Here is a 25969-nt window from a genome sequence, read left to right as displayed (position 1 = left end):
CATACAGTACAGAAGCAATGACACACAGCACATACAGTACAGAAGCACATGACACACAGCACATACAGTACAGAAGCACATGACACAGCACATACAGTACAGAAGCACATGACACACAGCACATACAGTACAGAAATAAAGTACAGTACAGTACTTGGAGTCCAGCAGTTCTCTCTCCACACCCGAATTTCTTACAAGAAAGCTTGCCCTGCCACTTCCTTGGGATACTCAGGCCAGACAGGAGAAAAAACCTGTCTACTATACATTGCACATTGCTGTTTCCTGACCTTCTCTTTTATGTCACGTAGCCGGAAAGCAGTGACAGACAGACTGAATGTGAACAGGATTTGTGAGTGCAGAAGAGTATCAAAGCTTTCCTGAGGAGAGTCGCACAACATAGCTGCTACGCTGTCAGTATTTACAACAGCTTCGAGAGCCCCTTGTTTTAGCTTCCTCACAGTTGGAACAGACAAGTGTGCACCACCAGAGGTGGCAACATTCACCTCCAACAGCTCACTGTATAGCCCAGGCTGCCCTTTCTGCTTCTGTGTTCTGAGGATGGACTGCAGAGCCACTCAGGGCAAAAGCAATTTTTAAAATAACTATTCCTTAGTTATACACATGGGCCAAAACACGCATCCCAAATCATTTGTCTTGGACACAGTAAGATGGCCGATGAGCTTCCAGATTTCTTTACCTCTTCAAAAACAGCAGCTTTGTTTACTTTTTCCCTTGCAATGTCACAGATCTTCAAGATTCCCAGAGCAAAAGCTTTCATGGCAGGATCCTCTATGAAGTCTGGATTGTGAATGTAAAGGCACGTAAACACTGTCTGTGCCAAGGAGTGGCCTTCCAGCCATGTGATCTGTTGAGAGAGGGTGGTATACACAGGGTCTGCAAAGTCTAAACTGAGCCAGTGAGTCCTACATTCATTTAAGTACAATCAGTCATAAGATCGAAAGATCATTAAAAAGGAGGTCACAGAAGACAGGACTAAGAACTTGCTTTCACTAGCTACAATTTTCAAGAAGTCTATATAGGGTGAGTCTCCCAACACTCTGAAACAGGAAACACGAAGCTAGTGCTCTACAATATAGTTCAAACTATAGTGCTCCACCTGCACTGTAAGTGCCTAGCCTTCTGTCAGAAGCGTTCTTAAGCCTAATGTTCCAGTCTACAACATCTTAGTGTCTAATTAAAGTAGAAAAACTATGTAGCATTCGAAAGCCAACAATTCCACAATGAAATCTATTCCCAGCAACCCTTCCTGGCCCTTCCGACTCCTTCAGGAATAGTATATTGCTAAAGGAAATACAGAAATCTTTTCTAGGTAGACAAGACTCTGGCTGTGCCTGTGTCAGCAAAGTCACCTTAGGCACTATAATAAAGTGCTGGACCCTCTACTATGAACAGTCTCTGTCTCAGCTAGTGTGCATGTGCTGCTGACACTCCATTACCGTGTGTGCCCAATGACGTACCAACAAATCTTACAAAAGGCCAGAATTTTTTTTTTACAACTAAACAACCCTGCCTTGAAAAGATATGCATCCAGTGCAGGTAAATCACTAGGATACTCTGTAGCAGAGGACAGCCAGGTCCTGACAACCTCTCCTAGAGCAGCAACCAGCTCCTAAGCCTTCCACACGTCCTCTGCTTCATCTGTGCTCATCATGGAACCCTAAGTACAATTTCTTGATAACTGGAAAACAAAACAAGAGTATTTTGGATAATGGCTATAATCTTCTCCTCATAAAAACAAAGCACTGTGTTAGCAGAACACATATGTATGGCAGTGCCAGTCAGAAGCTGAAGCATGGTTCCCTGAGGCTCCTTAGCCTACGGGTCTTGTGTCTGCTTTCTGAGAGAGCGCTGGCACTGCACTGTTTCATATTCACCATGGTGCACACACCTTAATTTAAGCAATCAGGTAGGCCACAGTTTAATCAGCCAACAGTCTTCTTTAATTTCTTACCAAACAGCAGAAACAGGTATCCATTATTCCTATCAGTTCAGGCAGGCTGAGGTCTTTAATTTTAATGGTGCCATCCTAAAAAGGAGAGTGCAAATAACAGAAAGTTAGAGGGAAAAAAAGCTGTATGTACAGTTGTGTTTCCAAGTTTAAAATTAGGTACTTATTAAAAAATAATAATAATCCAAAGAAAATACTAACTTATATATCTGATAAGACCCATCACTGAGACATGTGCACTCTGTCAAGCTTTATTCTGGTACATAATTGAAGAAACCATATATCTTAAATAAGTCTTTACTAACTTATGTCATAAATCTTGAGTAAGAAAAATCAAAGTCTAATTTGAAACAATAAAAGTCTTTATGATAAAAAAGCCAAGCTCCCTAAATATGGTGTTTCTCAAGTCTATAAAAGGCCAGCACTTTTGGAGTCAGGAGGAAGAGGAGTTTAAGGTCTTAATGAGCGACAAAGCAAGTTAAGTTCCAATGTAGATTACAGGAGACTTTGTCTCAAGGAAGGAAGAAAAGAGAGGAGGAAGAAAGGGAGGGAGGGAGGGAGGTCAAATTAGTAAGCACTTCTAAAGCACAGTTGAAATTATACTGCCCCGGTTGGAATGACAGGCATATGCTACCTATTGGCTCAAAATCAGTTTTGTTTATTTATTTCATTTACTTTGTTTTAATTTTCTGTTGTCTGAAACAGCCACACTCTGTAGCTTGGACCCCACAGCAGTTCTCCTAACTCAGCATCTCAGTATACAATGGCAGAAAATGTAATCTGAGTTAACCACCCTGAATATAAACTCAAATACCTTCAAAATGAATTCAAATACACAAATGGATAACTTAGAGCAAGTTTATAATGAGGACTTCACATCATTAATTTCTAGGTTTTAGTTGAGACTGATAACTAAATAGTCTAACAAAACAAAACAAGGTCTCATGAGTCCCAGCATGGCTCAGAGTCACTTATAACTGAGACTGCTCTTCTGATCCTCCTCCCTCACTCCCAAGTGCTGGGACAGCAGGAATGTTCCATCATGCCTGCTTTAGATGCTAATTCTTATGTCTGAGACACTTGTAAACAATACAGTTGAACAGCTTTTCTAATTTTGGTATTAAGCACATTTTAACATTAAATATAGGTATTTTCTTAAAAGCCAGAGACACACAAAAAATACAATAACTACCTTGATAGCTTGTTCAAAATTGAGAACTTTTCTATTCACTTGGTTTCCGATCATACCGGCATCCATCTTGGGATCCATCATTTCAATAGCAGACATGGCTTCAAAAAGACCAAACCTACAAACACATGAACCCACAAGCCACTTTTGAACCCAGATTTCTACAATTATACAAACATTATCTCAGTACTTTTAGCAACTACAGTATCCCATGCATTTATTTGTATTATGTGTATAATTTGCTAAAACTTCTGTTTCAATTAATCATCAGTTAGCACGAAACTCACTAACTCGCTATACAAATTACAAATTATTTTACATGCTCTTCGGAAGAAAAAAATTAAATTATCATGATATTTCTCTCAACAGGACATGGATCAACCGCTTGTGGAGGAAACAGATCAATTCCTGACAAATGACATTCCTTAAATAATTTTGACTTTCAGAATGTTATATGTAAACTTTTTCATTTTCCATGTATGTTTTTTGTATGTATTAGTGCTTGCATATCCAAACATGTTTATGCACATTTGTAAATGCATGCAAGCTTGCCTGCATGTGTGTGACTGACTGCTTCTGAGAGACCTCTCTCCTTGGCCTGGAGCTCACCAACAAAGTTGGCTGGCCAGCCAGCAACCACAGTGATGCTCTTGTCTCTGCCTCCCCATTTTGAGATTTCAAATTCATGCAGGGGTTTTACAGCTAGCTGAAGATTAAACCCAGGTCCTCATGTTTACAAAGCAAACACTTTACCAACTGAGCTATCTTCCCTTTTCCGGCTCCATTTCTTCATGGCTTTAATGGTAAGATAATTGATTTACATAGTCCAACATTTTAGTAATTACATAAGGCAAAACAATCCAGAACTTCTGGATGTTCTCCATGGACAAAGACAGTTATCACACACTGAACACGGATTAGAAAGAACTGAGATATGCTTCAAGAGATGGACGGACTGACGGATGGCAGAGGAAAAGGAGCTTATCTAAACTGATCAAACTGACAAGCAGCGCATCGTGGTAAATCATTTCTCTTCGTCCACTACGGCAGCACATACACTAAAAAGCAACAGAAAGATGTAAAACAGAGGAGAGAGCTTCAAGGCCTGAGGGTGGGACACAGTGGTGAAGAGCTTGTGTTCAAGTCCAAGTTCTAAAAGAACCAAATCAACTTCATGAAGACAAGCTCCACCATGATGCTAGTGTTACACTCGGTTTAAGCTCTGGTGGCAAGCTGGGCAGTACAGGCACACTTTTAATCCCAGCACTCCAGACGCCGAGGCAGGCGGATCTCTGAGTTCTACAGGGTGAGTTCTAGAACAGCCAGGGCTACACAGAGTAAACCTGTCTTGAAAAACAAAAACAAATACAAAAACAAAATACAAAAGACACTCTGGCAACTTGCCTACAGTCCAGTAAAGACAATGCTCCTGCTGACCAGAACCTAAGAGTACTAACTAAAATATTAGTTTTTAATGAGGACCTCAAGTCAAATAGGAAAGTCCTCAAGAATGCAAGAGTTCTGTCAACAAAACCAATATAGAATAATATGGCTTCATGAACTTCCAAGGACTGCTGTGAGAATGAACAAATACATTCTAGAACAAACAGACTAGTAGAAAGCTCTATGAACAGGTTCTATGGAAAATAAAGCAAAAGGAATTTCACACTCATGGAAACTATAGTCAATGCTTTTGAGAAAAGCCACTCATCCCATGGAAAAATCCAAATGTTTAAAAAAATCAGATTAAAGCTCTAAACCTGTAAAAGAAGCAAACAAAACCGCTTTCAAAATCTAAAAAGCTATAAAAAAGCAACTGTAGAAAGAGCCTAAGTTCTCACACGGACGAGCAAGTTGGCTGACTAAGTACGCTGCTGGAATTCTAACTCTGCTGGAATTCTGCTCTGGTCTCAAGTTGACTCACTTACAGATGAAACTCTGGATCCAGCTAGGGAGTTTCAAAGCTTTCTGTAGAATTCTTAACACACTAAGGCTTTAAGAGCAGATTTCAGCCTCTCCTCGTCCCTCCAGCAAATACTGTGTAAATTTATTCACTTGCTAATTCAAGATTTTGTTGTCCTAACTAGGAAGGAGCCCAGCCACAGTGTGTCTGCAGCAGCACAGTGAGGTAGAAATACAGGCCAGGATTTCCTTCCCTTTGGTTCACTTGGAGATCTTCAACTGTATTCCAGACCAGCATTAAGTCATTGGTGAGTCTACCACACTAGACAACTGACAGCCTTCTTAAAAACCCCACATTCAGTACGTCCATCTTCATGAAAAGGGTCTTGACAGTTTGATGCTTCATATCTTAACCAGATCAGTGACTCAAGATAGCTCACCCAAACTGAAGTAAAAACTGTACTTATAACTCATTTGAAACATGAATTTACTTGGACTTCAAAGAATATTCTACCCGAGGAAAAAGATGAAAGTCTGACACTATTACTACAGCAATACTCACAGTTTATCATGAAGGAGCTCCCCCAACTTCAGTTCTAAAGGAATCAGAGAGAGAAAAGTTATGTTAAGAACACAATTAGGTTTCAGTGTCAAGACTAAGAAGAAACACGCTTGGATTGCTTTAAAAATAGTTTTCTAAGGATTGGCTAGCTACTCAATTACCACGGTGATGCTTTCAGGAACACTATGAAGTGGGAAAAAAAAAAAAAAAAAAAAAAAGAAAAGAAAAAGAAAAAAGAAAAACCACAGGACTGAAAATTAACAAGCAAACAACAATCTTAATATTCCAGTAAGGATTACAAATTTAAAAATCATTTTTAAAGTTACTAGCGTATTTCATTGCACTGTGTGAACTTTCCCACAGAAACAACTTCTACTTCTCTGGTTTCTAAAGCACACGGGGTCATCATGTAACCTCTGCTGTTACAGGAACAATGTCAAAACCAGACTTGAACACTCAGTTTTACTTAAATGTTCAAAACACTTAGAGTAAACTGCTAATCCACACTGCATTCATGGGCTGGAGATGAAGGTCAGTGGTAAAGCAATCACCCAGCATGCACTAGGGCTCCATCCCAGTACAACAGAAGGGAGGGAGAGATCACATCAGAGAGGCAAATAGGGGTGGGGGGCAACAGACAAAAATCTTCCAACTACAGTTTTAAAACAAACCAGAGATGGCCTAAGTCCAACCTTCATATAGCATCCCAAACCTGTGAAACCGCAGAGCAGGACTCTAACAATGCTTCTAAGGCAGCCAAGTGCTTTCAATATTTAGAAAGAAGGCAGGACCCACCTCGAGAACATGTTAATAAGCTTAAATGCTACCTTTATTTTTTATTCTGGAATATCCCAGGTGAGTAGTGAAGAATGCTGGTGGGGTAGGGTGGGTATGGATGAAGTAGAAACTTCAGGGAAAAAGCAGTAATTACAAAGGAAGCGCCGAGTAATTACAAAGGAAGCGCGGTTCCTCGTACCTACAGTAACAGTGACCAGAAGCAGCCACGGTGGTGTGAAGGACTCTAAAGGAACTATCAGAAAGGACCCACAAGCCTCCGCTCCCACACTGCAGGAGCACAGGGAACAAGGAGGCTACCATTCCTGCTCCCTCACTCTGCCCCAGTGAGCCTCTGGGGCTGGAGGGATCCAAGAACCTTACCTCTCTCATCAGCGCAGCTGTGCCTGCAAACCCACTCCTTTTTTTCTTTTTTCTTCTTCTTCTTCTTTTTTTTTTTTTTGGTTTTTTGAGACAGGGTTTCTCTGTGTAGCCCTGGCTGTCCCGGAACTCACTCTGTAAACCAGGCTGGCCTCGAACTCAGAAATCCGCCTGCATCTGCCTCCCAAGTGCTGGGATTATAGGCGTGCGACACCACTGCCTGGCGCAAACCCACGCCCCTTAAGTACCTTTTCATTTCTTATCCTCTAGGGCTTCAGCTCCACTCTTGCATGTGTACTGAGGGCCAGGCCAGGCCAGGACTTTTCCTGAAGCCCTGATATATGAGAAGGAATTTGGTTCCTTATCTAAAACCAGGAACACACTGGAGCCAGAGCTTTAGTGCAGCTATGGTTTTCAATCCTGGGAATTCTTTCCCACTCTTGGAGGGGTGTGGTTATTAGTCTCCAGGAGCTCTAGCTACGTGACACACTTAACAGAGATATCCTGTGTCCTCTCTGGTCACACTGCTTGATTACATTCCTGCTGATTATGCCCCACTGTTCCCCTGGAAACTGTGCATCAGATGCTGTACTTAAGTCCAACTTTCCTATCTACTCTATTTTCTAATCCTATTTCATCTTCTCATCTCAGACCCCTGTCACTAAAGAACAACCTGCTGGTCCAGATCACATGTGTCTCATGGTTTTCTTGTTTGTGGCTTACTCAATATTTGAGCTGTTCTTAGGCCTCACAACCCAGTGTACAGGGAAAAACTTACTACCCAGCTCACACGCACTTTCCTTCATCCTTATCCCTTCTTCTCTTTCTGACTTAATTATAACATTCACAGGTTTAACAGAGCTCCTCCAAAACTCCAGTCCTACAGCAATGGTGCCCACTAAGAATGAGCTAGATGAAACCCCAGAGAATGGAAAGATGATGGTAAGAATGTCCAAAGGCACAAACGGCAGAATCAAGTGAGGAAGGTGCTGGAGAATGTGACGGGGAGCTCAGCAGACACTGAGGAAAACCCACTCAGAAACAGTGGGAACAGAAACCACAAGACAGCAAACAAAAGCTCTGAACACAGGCTCACCGACAGAGTGCATCAGACAATCTCTGAGCTCCAAAGCTCAGTGGAGAAACTGGACAGTAAGGAAAGGCATTTGCTGCCAAGTCTGATGACCTGAATTCAATTCACAGGACCCACATGGCGGGAAGGGGAAACTGATTCCTGCAATCTGTACACAGACACACACACACACACATACCCCACAAAAACACAAATGAAACTTTGAAAATAGTAAATATAAGACAGTACAGTAATTATTCTGAGATATATGACATTATGAAAGACAGTTTCTGAACACAGAAGAATCTCATTGTAGAAACATGTAAAATTGTCGCTTCTTGATCCGACCCGCAGAAAGGAGCGACACCACGTGGAGTTCTTCTCAAAGCAGTTTATTCAGGAACCTTAACAATGTCCAACAAGCCCCCGAACCTCTCTCTGTCCGCCCTTAAATCCCTGTGCCTGCACCACTCAGATACCACCACACAGGCGCTTTCAATAGGTCCAGTGTGTTGCTCATCAGATGGCCTGATAATGCGTAGCAGCGAGTCTGCCAGTATAGCCTGCAGACGTGCCTCTTCAGGGGTGTATAAGGAAGTCAGGTGCTAGTCATAAGACTTGGCAACCATCCCAGGCGCCATTTTGGAATGGCCGCCACACCCGCTTCCCACATAAAATATTTTCAAAAGGATCCTAACAATGAAAAACCAAAAAGGCCAGTGAGCTGGCTCAGCTGGTAAAAGTGTTTGCTGCCATCCCTAGGCCCCGTGTGATGGAAGAAGAAAATCAATTCCTCCCACAACTATAGTTGTGTATATTATACTATGACATGCCTGTGAGCTCATGTGTACTCTTACAGAGGACCACCATTTTATTCCCAGCTCCCAAATGCCTGCAAATCAAACCCCAGGAGACCCAGTGTTCTCTGCTGGCCTCCTCTGGCATTTGTATGTGTGCATGCACACATGTAGGTATACAAACACACACATAAAAGAACTTTCAAAAGAACCACAAGTAAAATTTTCCAGTTAGGAAAAAAGACACCAATCCATATACAGAAGGCATTTAAAACACCAAAAAGACAAGACCAGAAAACGACCTCCTTTTATATGTTCACTGAAACTCTAAATATACAGAGCAAAGGAATTATATTAAAAGCACCAAGAGAGAAGCACCACGTCACACACAAAGGCAGGCCCCACAAAATAGCAGGCTTATCAAATGAGGCTTTAAGAGCCAGGAGATCCTGGAAAGATGAATTTCAAGATCTGAACAGTAACCACCAGCTCAAATTACTATAGCCTACAAAGCTATCTGTCATAAAGAAAGGAGAAATAAAATTTTTTTAGTATAATAAAAACAGACTGAAGGAATTTATAACAACTCAGACAACTTTACAGAAGATACCTAAAGGAATCCTTTAGGCTGAAGAGAAAAATAGCTATTTACAAAGCTGGAGAAGAATCAACCATACTAGAATAATACTTAAGAGGAGGAGTGTAATAAAAACACAACAAATCAAGAGAATAACATGAATAAACTCACTTTCAGTAACAGCTCTGAAAAGTAAGAGAGACCAGTAGGTAAGACTGAAATGTCTTAGCTACTGTTGTATTTCTGTGAAGACAGACTGTCCTAGATAGGGTTACTACTGCTTTGAAGAAACACCATGACATAAAGTAACTTGGGGAAGAAAAGCCTGCTTTCTTGACAGCGCCCAATGCCAGCTCCCCAGGGTGGGGCTGCCTATCAGTTTATTTCACTCACAGCTCTATATAATAGTTTAAAAGCAGTGTGGACAGGAACTCACCCAGGGCAGGAACCTGGAGGCAGGAGCTGATGCAGAGGCCGTGGAGGATTGCTGCTTACTGACTTGCTCCTCATGGCTTGTTTAGTCTGTTTTCTTATACAGCCCAGGAGTGGCCCCACCCAAAATGGCCTGGACTCTCCCCAATCAATCACTAATTAAGAAAATGTCCTACAGGCTTCCTAAAGCCTGGTCTCATGAAGGTGCTTTTTCAATTGCAGTTCCCTCCTCTCTGGCGACTCTAGTTTGTGTTATATTAATATTAAAACAGCCAACAGACACCACGACCAAGATAATTTATGGAGAGAAGCATTTAACTCGAGCTTGCTTTTAGCTCCAGGGAGGTAGAGTCCATTTCTATCAGGGCAGGATGGAAGCATGGCCGCAGGTAACAAGGCACAGCACTGGAGCGATAGCTAACAACTTACATTTTATTCTCAAGATGGAGGCATAGAAAGTGAGGAAGACTGGGCCTGGTCTGAGCTTTTGAAACCTCAAAGCCCACCCCAGTGCTATTAACTCCTCCCAAGGCCACACCTCCTAATCCTCCCTAAACCATCCACCAACTGGAAACAGGCATTCAGATATATCACCCATCCACAGTCAAACCATCACAGACAGAACTGGCCTGCAGAGATGCAAAGGATAGGCAGCCCCACCCTGGGGAGCTGGCGTTGGGCGCTGTCAAGAAAGCAGGCTGAGGCTGCCTTTTAATCCAAGCAAAAGGCAGAGGCAGGTGGATCTGAGTTCAAGACCAGCCTGGCCTACAGATCTATAGATCGAGTTCTAGGACAGCCAGGACTACACAGAGAAACCCTATCTTGAAATACAAAAACAAAACAAAAACAAAAAGAAAGAAAAGAAAAAAGAAAGCTGTCAGGAGCCATAATGGGACAAGCTAATAACTAGCAGGTGATCATCCTGAAATGGCTTGCCTTGGATTATTATATAATCTGTGACAAGTGAGCCCTTATTCAGCAAGGCTGTAAGAGACTTATTTTAGGAGAGATTCCTGATGTTGATATGCTTTTCCAATTATTATTAAACATATGTAACAATCACTAAGCAATAGCACACCCCTTTGGAGCAGATCTCTGCAGACCCATGAAGATGGTCTTGTGGTAATGCTATATAGACAAATAGATGACTTCTTAAGTCTTAATGATGATCCTATAAGAATTCCTAAAATTATACCAATGATTATTATTAAGCTCTTTTATAACGGGACTGCTATTAGGTCCTTTTCTGATAGTCAAAACTGCAATGAGAACTCTGCCAGTCTCGCAAGTGTCATCAGGTAACTGCCCTTAGATAGTGATGAGACTTTCTCCTACTCAGAGCACATTCCAAGAGGTTGTAAAACAATTAACCAAAGGTCATAAAAAGGGAACTAATGATTTATTATAGGTGCTAGGGCAAAAGATAACATATTGCCTGGGTTTATCTATACAGAACTTCACTAATAACTTATAGTTTCAAACCTTCAGTGAACCTGTGGAGCTAGACAGGTGATGAATGTTTAGCCAGATAATTACTCCTAATAGATATGCATGTAAACATTCTCTGTTGTAAACTTCTATTTCAATTTATGATTTGAACTTGTGATGAACTTTGTAACATGTAATCATGTGTTCTGAAAGATGTGTAAGTACTGAGGACAAAGAGAAGCAGATAGAATAGAGAGATACAATGGAGAGGTAGAATTTTTTACCTTTCCCCATTTAAAGTAGTATATAGAGTAAAATTTTTCCCTTTTCCCAGATAGAAGTTTTGCTTTTCCCCACTTAGGACCTTTCCACTTTTCCCCTTAGATAGCTTTCATAGAAAACTTTTAACAACTTAGTAATAAATGCTATAACCACATTTCTAAGTGTCTTTTCTTCCAGCAACTTCCCAATAGCAGGATGAAAGTTCCTGCTGAGATAGAACAAAGGCTATTTACTTAATCCTTTGCTGTTTTTAGGATGAGGTGCTAAGTGCAAGAAGCTGCAGTTTCTGGCCTCAGAGGATCACAGAAGACAGGTAGGTCAGCTACAGTAGCATAGTAACTTAGATAAGTAAACTTTTATTATACAGCAGCCCTAAATATCTTGTAAGACCAAATCTTACCCCTGCCAATGCTCTTCTCCCACCGCTCAAGAAGAACCAAGAAGAAGAAGAAGAAGAAGAAGAAGAAGAAGAGGAGGAGGAGGAGGAGGAGGAGGAGGAGGAGGAGGAGGAGGAGGAAGAGGAGGAGGAGGAGGAGGAGGAGGAGGAGGAGGAGGAAGAAGACAAGGAGGAGGAGGAAGAGGAGGAAGAGGAAGAAGAAGAGGAGGAGGAGGAGGAGGAGGAGGAAGATGACTTTCCCGCCAAGCCGGGGCTGCCACCCACTCCCAGAAAGCCAGTAAGCTAGACCCCTCCTTGTTTTCTGCATTACTTCTAATGTCCAGACTCCTGCCCCAATTTCCCTCAGGTGAGGCAAACGCGCGTACCTGGGAAACTCTTATCTGCCAAAGTTGCTTTTGGTCATACTGTTTTATCACAACAATAATAAACCCTAAGTAAACTCTTTTCATGGAGTTGGAGGGATGATGGCTCAGTGGTTAAGAGTACCAGTTGCTCTTGCAGATTCTGAATTTAATTACCAGTACCCACACAGTGGCTCATGACAATCTGTAATAGGTCTAATTCCCTCTTCTGGTGTGCATAAAAACAGAGCACTCACACATACACATAAAATAAATAAATCTTAGAAAAAAACCAAAAGGGTAAAACCAAAAAATTTCTCTTTTTAAAAAAATGTGCCTAAGTGTTTGCCTGCACATGCATGTGTACATCATATATGTGCCTGGTGCCCACAAATGCCTGAGGAAATATCATATTCCTTGAAACTGGAGTTATGGATGTTGTAGGCAACTATCTGGATACTTGGAACCATATCCTGGTCCTGTACAAGAGCACCCAATGCTTTTAACCACTGAGCCATCTCTCACTGCTCCGCCCCATCTTTTCAGATATTCAGCAGTTTGCTTTCTATTGCTGTGATAAAATAATGACCAAAAGGAACTTGGGGAAGAACAGGGTTTATCTGTATTATGGTTTGTATATGCTTGGCCCAGGGAGTGGCAATATGAGAAGGTGTGGCCTTGTTGGAGTAGGTGTATCACTGTGGGTATGGGCTTTAAGACCCTCATCCTAACTTCCTGGAAGCCAGTCTTCTGCTAGCAGCCTTCAGATGAAGAACTCTCAGCTCCTCTTGCACCATGCCTGCCTGGATGCTGCCATGCTCCTACCTTGATAATAACAGACTGAACCTCTGAACCTGTAAGCCAGCCCCAATTAAATGTTGTCCTTATAAGAGTTGCCTTGGTCATGGTGGCTGTTCACAGCAGTAAAACCCTAAGATAGAAATCGGTACCAGGGACTGAGATATTGCTGTGATAGGTCTGACCATGCTTTTGTTTGGAGGAATGTGGATTTTGGGACTTTGGAAAGCAGTGGAAGGCTTTAAGCTGTGCTTACAGGTCTATCCTAGTAGGGATATGGAAGACTTTGTTGCTGAGAGTAATTTGAACTGTGCAGACCTAGCCCAAAAGGTTTCAGTGGAGAAGAATTTCAGAATGTGGCCTAGAGTATGTTTTTGTGGTATTTTGGTGAAGAATGGGCTACTGGTCTCAAGAGTCTGCCTGAGGCTAAGGTGAAGAGACTGACACCCATCATAGACTTTGTTTTCTGGTTAAGTCTCATGGAGAAGATTTTAAACAAGCATAACAAGCTTAGAAAGGAAACATATAAAATATATGGTCTGAGTATTAATGGGGTACCAAGAAGTTACATGAAGCTGAATCTTGTGTTCAAGGAGAAAAAAAATTAAGGCAGTGAGACTTTGGGTAAGATCCTACCCAACTCATGTCCAAGTGGATCAAGGACCTACACATAAAACCAGATGCACTGAATCTAATGGAAGAGAAAGTGGGGAAAAGCCTGGAACACATGGGCACAGGGAAGAAGTTTCTGAACAGAACACCTATGGCTTATGCTCTAAGATCAAGAATCGACAAAGAAGACCTCATAAAACTGCAAAGCTTCTGTAAGGCAAAGGACACTCTCAATAGGACAAAATGGCAACCAACAGATTGGTAAAAGATCTTTACCAATCCTATATCCGATAGAGGCTAATATCCAATATGTACAAAGGTGAAATCTTTTCACAAGTGTTTTCTGAGAGCACAAAGATGTTCCAGAGACAGCCAAGGTTGTACCTCATGCTGCAGCTGTACTTGGTAATGTGTAAGAGTCACCCAGGTGGTACTGGTTTTGAAAGGTCATGAAGAGCAGCTGAGGCTTGGCACTGTGAAAGGCCACGAAAGGCCATTGGTGAAGGTGCAGCCTCAGTTGCGGTTGATGGCCCAGGACTGAAGGGGTCATGCAAAGGATTTGAGGCTTGGCACCATGAAGAGAGCCTATGAGATGTTGGTGAAGCCTAGTTGCAGTGGAAGACCCTAGTGTATTGGAAATACCAGTATCATGGGGTGACCACCAAGAACAGCAGCAGCAATGGAGTCAACCTGAGTCTAGAGTGCTACAGAGAGCAGAGCTAGAGATGTGACCAAAGCCCTTTGGAGGAGCCCAGAAGATCACGTGTGGATCCCAGACACTGGAACAAGAAGCTGTAACATTGAAGTTGCCTTGGAGACCCCAAGATGATTGAGATGCCACAGCCATGGGCTATCTGCTGAGGAAGGCTGCTAACAGGGAGTAGAACCAGGTCAGGAGAAAGAAGTTTGTTGCAGTCAACAAGGATGAAAAAGGAGTTGGAGATCTGAAGACTCCTTTGACATCAAACATGGAGATAGTTTGGAATTTTGCCCAGCTGGTTCCCTGTCTTGCTTGGGAATTACAGTTAAGTGACTGACTGAATCTCAGAAGAGACTATGAACTTTAGATTTTTAACATTGTTGAGACTGCTATAGACTGTGGGGACTTTAGAAGTTGGACTAAATATATTTTCCATTATGCTATATTTAGGTATGGCCCCCATAGACTCATGTATTTGAACAAGCCTATGGGGGCCAGGGAGTGGCACTATTAGAAAGTGTGGCCCTGTTGCATTAGGTGTGTCGCTGTGGGCATGGGCCGTAAGATCCTCATCCTAGCTCCCTGGAAGCCAGTCTTCTGCTAGCAGCCTTCAGATGAAGATGTAGAACTCTCAGCTCTGCCTGCACCATGCCTGCCTGGACACTGCCATGTTCCTGCCTTGATGATAATGGACTGAACCTCTGAACAGGTAAGGCAGCCCCAATTAAATGTTGTCCTTATAAGAGTTGCCTTGGTCATGGTGTCTGTTCACAGCAGTAAAACCCTAACTAAGACAATCTGGCTTAAGGTTACAGCCTATTATGGAGGGAAGGCATAGCAGGAACTCAAGGCAGGAACCTGGAGGAATAGAAGTACAGACAATGGAGGCACACTTCTTAATGGCTTGCTTTAGTCAGCTACTTTTCTTATACAGCCCAGACCCACCTGCCTCGAGATAGAACTGCCCTTCGTGATCTGGGCCCTCCTGCATCAATTAGTAAATCTAGGTTTGTGTCTAGTTGACAAAAACTAACCACCACATCTATTAAGAATAATTACTGTGAAAGCTACATATCTGAAAGTTATCTACAATGCAATCCTCATTAAATTTCTAATGACACTAGGTCACAGAACTAGAAAAAGCAATCCTAATGTTCATATGGAAACACAACAGACCACCAAAGACAAAACAACAAGTCTCATCAAAAAGACCACTGTGGAACACTACAATACCAGACCTTAAACCCTACCACAGAGCCATAGTGGAAAAGACAGCACAGGAGTGGAAAAAACCTGACAGGCAGACCAAGAGAGCAGAGCAAAGGACCCAGAAATAAACTGACATAGCTGCAGCTGTGGCTACCTAACTTTTGAACAAAGGTGTCAAAACACATATTGGAAAAAGGCAACTTATGCAGTTATGATATTGGCAAAACTAAATATTTATTTCAGAACAATAAAATTAGATGCTTATCTCTCATCTAGTACAAAACTCAGTTCAAAGTAGACTGAAGAGCTTACTTGGAAACACACAACACTAAAACTGCTAGGGGCAGACAGCCCAGATATAGGCACAGGCAAGGACTTTCTGACTAGCACATCAATCACACAAAAGAGCCCCAGAATGGGCAAAGAAACCACTGACAGAGGGAACAGAGCCGATGGAGGGAGAGAAAACCCTTGCTTATTATTCTTCAGACAGGGGTTAATATCTAGAAATAAGGAACCCCAAGAATTAGCTACCAAAAGAATGAAGTGTCAAACAACAAATGGGCTAATGAACCGAACAGGGCATTCTCAAAAGAAACCCGAGTAGTCAGTACTGGTACAAGAACCGGTCAGCATCCTTAATCACCATTAAAACCACTCCGCACCTACACTTTGCCCAAGTCAGACTGACTACGATCAAGAAGACGGACGATGGTGACAAATGCTGCTGTGCATGGAAGGAACCAGGGGCCCCGAGTTCACTGCTGGTGAACTGAAAACCACATAGCCCGATGGAAGTCAGCCAGAGATTTTCATAAATACAAATAAACAAATAAATAAATAAGGCAACCTAGAACCACCACACTATCCTTCTGCATGAATGTGGGCGTAAAACCGGAAGGTCTTATCTCACTAGAGAAACCCCCCACCCGAGTTTACTGGTGCTCTAGTCACAACAGCAAGGGAATGGTAGCAGCCTAGATGCCCACCAACAGATGAACAAATAATGTGATATATGCACACTGTGGAATTTCCTCAGCCATAAGGAAAAATGAAGTATGTAGGAAACCGGATGACAGTAGAAATTAAAGTATGTGAAGTAACTCAAGCTCAGACAAATACCGCAAGTACTGTGTCACACAGGGGTCCCAGAGTCTAACTTCAATACATGTATCCATGTGGAAGCAGGTGGAGGTCTTGGACTAGCAAAGGACCCAGGAAAGGGCAGAAAGAGACTCTGAAGAAAGGAGGTGTGGAGGGTGACAGGACTAAGTGACAGGGCAGTACAAACAAAAATACGGGGTACAGGGAGAAGGGTGGAGAGAGGGAGAGGAGTGACATTAAGAGAATCAACCAAAATTAAGTATCTATGAAAATGTGATGAGAAAACTTGTTATCTGTATGCTAATTTTAAATTATAAACAACAAGAAAAATACTTTCTCAATCTTAGGCTCAAAACCTTTCCGACTGCCCACAAAACAAGCTCGAACCAACAAAACAGCAGCACTGGAGATTCTCACCTAAAAACCGTTCTGTGCCCAAACAGAATTATTCAGGATCACCAAAACACAAAATTCTCAGTGGACTCTGGCTCAAATGGCTTACCCCAATCTAGGGTCATCTCCTCACCCTCACTGACAGAAATGAGACGTTTCCTTTACAATACAACTTTCCCCTTTCCCACTTAGGTTTATGATAACAGCCCTCCAAAATAGATTAACACCCCCCCACACACACACACACAGAGGGAGGGAGGGAGGGAGGGAGGGAGGGAGGGAGGGAGGGAGGGAGGGAAAGAAAGAGAGAGGGAGGGAGAGAGAAAGGGAGAGGGAGAGGGAGAGGGAGAGGGAGAGGGAGAGGGAGAGGGAGAGGAAGAGGGAGAGGGGGAGGGAGAGGGAGAGGGAAAGGGAGAGAGAGGTGTGAACCATTTAAAAACCCAAACATTTGAGCATAAAAAATACTACATAACCCAGCTCCCCTCCTGGTACACACCGAGCAGCAGACTTACAAGGGAGACAGTCCAGGGTTCTTCCACTATGTCACTGAGACAAACTTTAAGTGGACATGTAGTTCGAAATGTCAAAGGGACAGAAGGCACATGGTTTCTAGCCTAGCTGGCTTCCTTTCTACCTCGTGCTGCGACAAGTCTTCACCCCTCTCCTTCAGAGCAGTATTCCAAACCACCTTATTATTCCCAAAGGCCTGGCTGGCAGGCAGATGGATCAGGAAGGAACGCCTTAACATCTGAGCTTGTCACTCTGCCTTGTGTCTTCACCACCTCACCTGCCACCCGGCTCACCTTTCCTATCCAGCACCATATACCCAATCCCTTCACTCACTACAAGACCTTTTATCTCCTCGCAAACCAAGCTGCTTACTGCTTGTTCCTTCCTCTAGTCCTTCAGCCACTCCCTTAAACTACAAACATGCTCATGTTCACTTCTCTAAACATTTATTGCTGGCAAGGGGGAGAGTATTTATTGTAGAGGGAAGTCTACATTTCTCAAAACGGTCTTGAACTTCTCAGCTTCAAGTGATCCTCCTGATTCAAACACCCAAGTATCTAGGACTACTAACGGCACTACCAGTATGTGCTACTAAATCCAGATTTTACCAAACATTGAACCTTCTACGTGCCATGCACAGCTCTATATTCTATAGTTACACACATGATCTCTGCCATTATCAAGCTGACAATAAGCAACAGACACCTACAATTATGATGATAAACATGGTGGCTCAATTAGGATACACTTTCACCCACCTGCTTACAGGTGTCCTTTTGAGCTCTTCAACAGGAAGATACGTAAAAAGTACAAAAGCTCTCCTAGAACTCACTAGGCCAGGCTGGCCTCTCAAATTCAAGAGATTCACCAGCCTCTGTGCCACCCCACTCACACCCGCCCTGTCCCCAATTTTGGTATTAAAGGCATGCACCACTACGTCCCCCCAAAAAAATAAATACAAAAGTGATACATGGTGGTCTGACACAGGGTAACTCAAGGTGCAGGGAACACAGTGCACAAAGGCCCTGGCAAGGCACCTCGGTGTTCAATGGGCTAAGAGTGACTGGAAAGGACAGGGCAATGGGACAAAACTGAAGTCAACAGAAAGTGGAGACCAGAGCTTAGGAAACCGATGAAGGAGTCTGTGTGTTCTTCTACTTCCAATGGAAGTCACCAAAGGATCTTAGGACAGGACATGACCATTTTTAAATCTCAAACATGCAAAAATTCTTGCACCCAATAAAGTGTTTGTACAGGTAGGATTGCTGTCACAGATTGTCTAACCTGTTGAAGTTAGAAGACTTTAGGAGAAAACTGTGTCATAGAGCTAGAAAGATGGCTCAGAGAGCATTTGGTACACAATCATGAGGATCAGAGTTCAAATCCAGCATAAGTCAGGACTCCTGAAAAGGCCTATAACTACATCTCCAAGGGATCTAAAGCCTTATTCTGGCATCCACGTGCACACAAGTGTGTGCGCCCTCACACAAATATACAAATACATAAACAAAAATCTTCAAAAAATCTTCAACATCTGCATTTAAAGTTTTCCCAATATACATCTGCTTTAGACCAAAAGTAAAAGCAGAACGCAGAGTAACGTATGGCTATCAACACTGAGCCTGACACTGTACTCCTGGCTTGTAATCTCAGTATCCAAGAGGAACAGTAAACTCAAGGTCATCCTCCACAACAGAAAACTCCTTGTCAGCCTGGGCTAACGGGAGACTTTCTCAAAAACAAAACTACTACAAATCTGATAAAAATCACAAGGTTGTCTTGCTTTAAAAAAGAAAAAAAAACCAAAGTTGAGAAAACACAATTTATCCTGCCCCAGGCTTTGAACCAAAATCCCCAAAATTCAAACTCACCTCGACAAGCATCTTCAAAATCCTGGGTTATGTCCACCCAGCTTGTGCTACTTTTCTCCATCTTCTCAGGGACACTGAGCTCCCAGCCCGAAGCATCATCGTCTACGGAAGCTTTCATAACCATTATGCCTGTAACGTGAACACGGGTGTCAGGTAGAGAATACAGCTCTGGCAGGAACAGGAGCTGCAAAACTGCCCCAAGTGTTGGGTCAAAGACTTCCTAAACTCTGTAGGCAGAACTCCTTTGAATCCTGCAAAAACAAAACAAAAACAAAAAAGCCCACCTAGCTTCCGTGCAATCAGACCTCACGTTAATCGAGGCTGCTACTCACGCACCGAGATCCGCACCTGCCAGGACTCACAGCTTCTTCCAACTAGTTCAGAGATCTTCAAGTATCCCAAGCCAAGCCTCCACTCCAGAGACCCCGGCTGTCAACGCTGGCCTCCGGGAACCACAGCCACCCTCTCCGCTCAGCAGCAGCCGAGCATCCCTCACCTGACGGGCTTCGCAAGCCCAGGGCCCGGCCTCGCCGTGCAGGCGTGTCCGCATAGACCCTGGCCCGTGGAGCGAGCGCGGCCGAGGCGGGGACCGGTCCTCGCGGTGCCTCGCAGGGAACCGGCACCAGGCGGCCCTAGTCGCCCAGGCGACACGGGCACGGCCCGGCCTGGCGGCGCGCGCCCCCGGCTCCGACCCGAGGCGCGGCGAGGAACCGGCCGCCGGTGCCCGCTCCCCGAGATCCGCCACAGCGGGCTGCAGGGTCGTGCCGGCCCCACACAGGCCACGCCAGGTACTTTCCCACGACCACCCGCGCGCCACCACGCACCGTTCGCGCCACGAAGATAACGACACCGACACAGCCGCCGCCGCCGCCGCCCCCTCCCCTCTCAGCCCCGCCCCGCCGGCCGCGTGCACGCATGCGTACGCCCTGAGCGCGCGCCCCCGCCTCCCGACTCTCCGGACTCCGCGCACCGGCCACGCCCCCTCCTTCACCTAGGCCGCCGTATCCGGGTAGACGGTCGTCTTTTCTTCTCGCGGGATTATAGCACACCGCGAGACCGGAAGCCATGATCCATTTTCCTCCCCTCCGGCCGAGACCAGGCTGTGGGCGGGACTTGAGAGAGGCGGAGCCTGGGGGCTTGCAGCCCGCCTCATCCGGCATGGCTTCCTGGGAAACTCTGAAAGGTGACTCAAGGGTGAAGGGGAGGGGCGGAGCTTCCGGGGTGTGGGGCAGCCGCCCGCCATATTGCTGTTTTGTAGTTGTGCAAACTGACCGTGTCTATGTCTTGCATGCAGCACGCAAGGACTTTGTAAAGGAAAGAAAAATAAAACATTTACATCGAGCTAGCACTTTCCTTCCAAACTCGGATGTTTTAGTTTTTTTCTTAATAAATCAGACATCAAGTAGATTTTGTATGGGTATGGGTGAGGTTAGAGAAGGAACCCAGATCCGGGATTAATGGAAGATTAAAAACAATAAAAAAGGATATGACTGCCCCTAAGTCTGGTGGAGGAGAAGGTTTATTGTGGATATGAAAGAGAGCATAGCAGAGTCAGAGACATCCAGGAGAGTCCAGAGGGAGCTTGAGTCTGAGCCGGCCCACACGAGGAGAGAAGGGAGAGGAGAGGGGGGAGCCAGGAGACTAAGGAGTCAGGAAGGAAAGGAGTGAAAGAACCAGGTAACCAAAATGGCTGGGAAGGGCAGCCCAGCCCGGTGCTGGAGAAGTTTAGGGAAAGGGGCTGGGTATGCCACCCATAGCTTCTACCAAGTAGAGGCTATGGGAGAAAGTGAACATTCAGGTCCAACTATATTTGTTAAACGAGCACCTCACTTAGCCATTTGTCCCAGTTTGAGACCTACCACTGAATAAGAGTACACAAGCAATCTATCACTGGGCTATATCCTCAGGCTTCACATTGATTGTTTAAATTTTAAAAAAATTGTTTCTCACATAGAGTGTATTTCCTGAGGACAAGAACTTTGTTTTTATTAAAACTGTCCTAGCGCGTAAGGCATCGAATACGTGGAGGAGGAGAATGAGAAAAGAAATTGGTTTCATGATCTTTGGAGACTCCAGAGGAAACCTAGAAAAATGTGAACAGGGTTCATCTGACTTGTTCAATATTGTGTATAAGGGCATGAGAAACACTAATTTTGTAAAGATTCATGGAGGAGGGGGTGTACTGGAGAGATGGATCATAGGTTAAGAGTGCTTCCCTTTCTTCCACAGAACTTAAGTTCCATTCCCAGGACCCACTGGAGGCAGCACAGTCACCTGTAAGTCTGGGCCAGAAGGGCACCAGCATACAGGTGCTGTACACTCAAGTAGACACATAAATACATCTTTTTAAAATAAGAGGACACATACACACACACACACATGCACACGTGCACTCTCGTGTTTCCCTGGGGATTTAACCTAGAGCCTTAGTTCTACACTAAGATAAGTCCCTACCTCCCTGCTATATACTTTCTCACCTCTGCATCACTTGTTAGCTAGTACAACGTGAATGTCTTCTGAGCTTTTGTTGTATTGTTTAGGGAAGGATCACTCCAATATTCTGTGCATGTTCACAATATTTTTCTGGATGTTTTTCAGTTCTTAGCTGGATCCATGGCTGTGGAGTCCCTGTTTATACTATGCTGACTATATTTCTGTCTCTTTCATAGTAAAGGGTTCTCTAGTGCTAACCACTGGCTCTCATGGTAGACCGAGGCATTGTGTTCCTAGCAGAGACTTGTCAAACACTGACAGCACTGGATTTGTCTGGGCTGTTTGTCATGAGCTGGTTTAGAAGGTATCTATAACCCAAGGCCTTCATGGATGGCTGTGCAAACTGGATACTCCATAGCTTTAGTGTGGGCCTCAAAAGCTCTCTAGAGCTTTACAGCGGAGCCCTGCTCTGAAAATCTGCCCGTCGCCAGCCGTTGAGTAGCAGAAGAAATCTGAGAGGGAGGACAAATCTCAATCCCATTATGATGTTTTGCTGAACTCTCTTTTGCATGAGATACTCTGTTTTATGTTGGGACTATCCTTTTGTCATCCACGACGAACCTTGCTGACAACTCTCCCGCTTGCTTCGCCTTTCACAACCTTCTCAGTGGATTGATCAGGGGTGAAAGGGAACTCCATGCAACTGGGAAGAAGTCAGGTCTTATGCTTCTTAAGCATACATTCCCGTTTTAGCCTCACCCTGCCCTTCATCTCTAGAGATGCTTCTGTGAGTTCTTGAATGTACAGTGGTGCAGATGTGTCCTGCAAATGACCTGATCCTTTTGGAGTAGCTGTTGTCGCGTCCCTCATCTGACCATCTCTTCAACTCTATTGTCCACTGTTTCTTCCTCCCGTTCCCTCTGCCCTTGTGTCTTCTACAGAGATTAACATTTTCACTCCTCCACATTGAATAGACATCTGGACTTGTGATTGTGTCTGAACACACTACATCCCAGTGTTTTTGGTTTTTGGTTTTTGTTTTTTGTTCTTTGTTTTGGTTTTTCGAGACAGAGTTTCTCTGTGTAGTTCTGGCTGTCCTGGAACTCACTCTGTAGACCAGGCTGGCCTCGAACTCAGAAATCTGCCTGTCTTTGCCTCCCAAGTGCTGGGATTAAAGGCGTGCGCCACCACCGCCCAGCTATCCCAGTGTTCTTATAAAACTTTGTAATTGGGGGTACTGTGAATGGGGCACAGCTTCACCTGTGCAGTGTGCATCAGATATTGGCTGTTCAGCTCTTTATTTACCAATCAGCCAAAGTCAGAACTGCAACCACATCTCTGGGACAGAAATCAGCATTTGAACACACAGTGCACAAAACATCCTCCAACACTTCAAGCTCTCTGCCCATTATTTTCACAATGTACTTGATTTCATACAAATTGGATCTATATTCATTCGTATTGTTAAATAGGAATTCATTATATAACATGCAATACATATGTGATACACACACAAACACACATATGTATATATATCTCACAAGTTGCTTCTCCCGATTTATCCAGAATATATATAAAATACATCATAATAATAAACAAGCAAGAAGTAGTGGTGTATATCTAGAATTCTAGCACTTGGGATGCTGAGGCAGGAGGATCATGAGATCAAGGTTAGCCTGGGCTACATAGTGAGACTCTGCTTTGTTTTTAAAAGAAAATATGACCTAGTGACAACTGGAAGGAGTACCTAGTGACACATCCCACATAAAACCTATGCCAACACCTTTTCTTACAAAATGGATAAGCAAAAACCGAAACAGAATTGTTATCCATGTCATGTATTCTGGACGTGAGAAGGAGATAAGTCTGTTACAGACCTTGATTGGTAACATTAACACAACCCTAGTTTTTTATCTCCATAGAACATGCAAGAATCATGGGCGGTGGTGGCGCATGCCTTTAATCCTAGCACTTGGGAGACAGAGGCAGGCGGATTTCTGAGTTCAAGGCCAGCCTGGTCTACAGAGTGAGTTCCAGGACGGCCAGGGCTACACAGAGAAACCCTGTCTCAAAAAACCAAAAAAAAAAAAAGAAAAAAGAAAAAGAAAGAAAGAAAGAAAGAAAGAAAGGAAGGAAGGAAGGAAGAAAGAAAAACAAAATTGAAATAAAGTAAAAAAAAAAGAAAGAAAAGAAAATATACCAATGTATGAAATTTAGAGTTAGTGAGGATCCTAAGAATATGTGAGGGTTGTCAGCTACAGTAGACATGGGACACCATCAAAGAGTCACTCTAGTGTTTGTCAGAGCTCAGACTCTCCTCTAACCTTTTTCTGTACCAGTTTCTGTGAAGAGCAGACAGGCCACACCCTGACTCCACTCAGAGCTCTTCAAAGAGCCAAGACCACCACCACGACCACTCATTCTGGGCATAGACTCTTCCAGAGAGCAACATCTAAACAAAAGCAGGCTGGAGCTGGCAGACCTTCGGGGGACTAACTATGCCTAGTATTCTTCCAGAGTCCTATCTAGAAATGTCTGTGGGACTTTCCAAACACCAGCCGCAGCAGAACTAGATCTAGGCGGGTGGATAGCAGCCAACCTTGGGCCCGCCACCTAGTCCTGCAAGAGGTTGGCCAAGTTGCTTCTCCTCATTAATCCAGAAAAGCTGAAGGGGAAAAACTAGGAGACTCAAGTACAATGGGCATGCCAAGGCGCCTTTTAGTTATTGTACATCCTTTGATAAGAATGATGAGTTTCCACATCAGTGGGGATCCTGTGTCATAGTCAGCATGTTCAAGGTTGTATGAAGTCCAACATTGGTATTTTTCCTCCATGTAATGAAAAACAAACTTTGTAAATTAAAAAAACTATCAGTTCATACCAGAGTGTTGTTCACATCTTTAATCCCAGCACACAGGAGGCAGAGGAGGTAGGGGGAGCTCTGTAAGTTGGAGGCCAGCCTAGTCTGCATAGCGAGTCCTAGGGAGACCAGGGGTATACAATGAAATCCTGTTTTAAAAAAAGTAGAAAAAACATAATTAAGATGGTTTTATTATTAATTTATCATAGTACTTAGCTAATAAGTACTTACATACAAAAGTAGCAGAGACAGGCAGATCTCTGTGAGTTTTATGCCAGCCTGGTTCCAGGATGAGTTCCATCATGAGTTCCAGGATAGCTAGGACTAAAGAGACCTTGTCTCAAGAAACAAAACAACGCCGGGCGGTGATGGCGCACACCTTTAATCCCAGCACTTGGGAGGCAGAGGCAGGCAGATTTCTGGGTTCGAGGCCAGCCTGGTCTACAGAGTGAGTTCCAGGACAGCCAGGGCTATACAGAGAAACCCTGTCTTGAAAAATCAAAAAAAAAAAAAAACAAATAACAAAAAAAAAAAAAAAATCAGCTCACAACTATTTAAATAATCAAGTGGAAGATATAGTCTTATAGTCTTCTTTTCCTGCAAAATGATTTAGTCTTTTATGCTAGTTTAATTTGGGGAGGGGCCCAACATCCTCATGTAAATCCAGCAGCAGCCCTGCCTGTGTCTCAGAAATGTAGCTCTCAAAAGGTATGGGCCAGACAGAAAATATGTGTTTAGAAAACTGGAGTTGCTTCAACCCGAGGCAAATTTTATCTTTAAAGTTCAATAGAAGTTGCACAAATTGGAAACCAAGTTTTAAAAACACTTTCGTCCTTGAAGGAGTGATTTACATTAGCAAGGCAAAGCTGTAAGCCTAAGAACCTTGGAATCATTTACTTTAAAATAAATATTTCACTGAGTAAATAGTAGTTTTTCCTTTCAGTGCACAGTGTAAATATTAGCATCTAAGACAGGCTGTGTTGTTAAAAATATCTCTCTCTGCATGCCTAAGCACCATCCCTCATAAAACCAACCAACCAACCAACCAAGGACAAAACAAAACAAAAACCTCAAACTTCTTTTGTCTGTTTGAAAGAAAGCAGTTTAAAACATGAACAAGACTGGGCACTGTGGCAAGTGTCTTTAATCCCAGCACTGAGGAGGCAGAGGCAGGCAGCTCTCTGTAAATTTCAGGCCAGCCTGGTCTACAAACCAAGTTCCAGAACAGCCAAGTATACATAGTGAAACTCTATTTCAAAAAAAAAAAAAAAGAAACAAAGAAAATCTTTTTACTGTCACAGTGCATATGTACAAAGACATAAATAACATTAATTTAAAAAATGCTAATCCTTAGTTGACTTATTTGTTCAAGCCTT

The 25969-nt window shown here is 43.5% G+C and overlaps 1 protein-coding gene across 2 annotated transcripts in view; it reads right to left on the bottom strand.

The window, feature by feature from the left end:
• Positions 1-20251, bottom strand: part of Naa35 (N(alpha)-acetyltransferase 35, NatC auxiliary subunit) — a 57333-nt gene extending 37082 nt beyond the window's left edge. The window contains exons 1-6 of one of the 2 annotated variants that reach the window (XM_028772099.1): positions 20125-20251; positions 19301-19429; positions 5623-5656; positions 3162-3276; positions 1973-2047; positions 698-865 (exon numbers count right to left, since the gene is read on the bottom strand). In XM_028772099.1, coding sequence (XP_028627932.1) covers positions 698-865; positions 1973-2047; positions 3162-3276; positions 5623-5656; positions 19301-19424 — 516 coding nt within the window. In that variant the 5' untranslated portion in view covers positions 19425-19429; positions 20125-20251. Of the gene's footprint in view, positions 1-697; positions 866-1972; positions 2048-3161; positions 3277-5622; positions 5657-19300; positions 19430-19796; positions 19833-20124 lie in introns of those variants that run through there. The other variant, XM_028772101.1, reaches the window with a different exon arrangement.
• Between the last annotated feature and the right edge of the window lie 5718 nt (positions 20252-25969).

Source organism: Grammomys surdaster, unplaced genomic scaffold, assembly GCF_004785775.1.
Source record: "Grammomys surdaster isolate TR1022 unplaced genomic scaffold, NIH_TR_1.0 211, whole genome shotgun sequence".
Taxonomy (NCBI): Eukaryota; Metazoa; Chordata; class Mammalia; order Rodentia; family Muridae; genus Grammomys; species Grammomys surdaster.
Note: the sequence above shows the minus strand (reverse complement) of the source record. Positions and strands in the feature narration are given on the sequence as shown.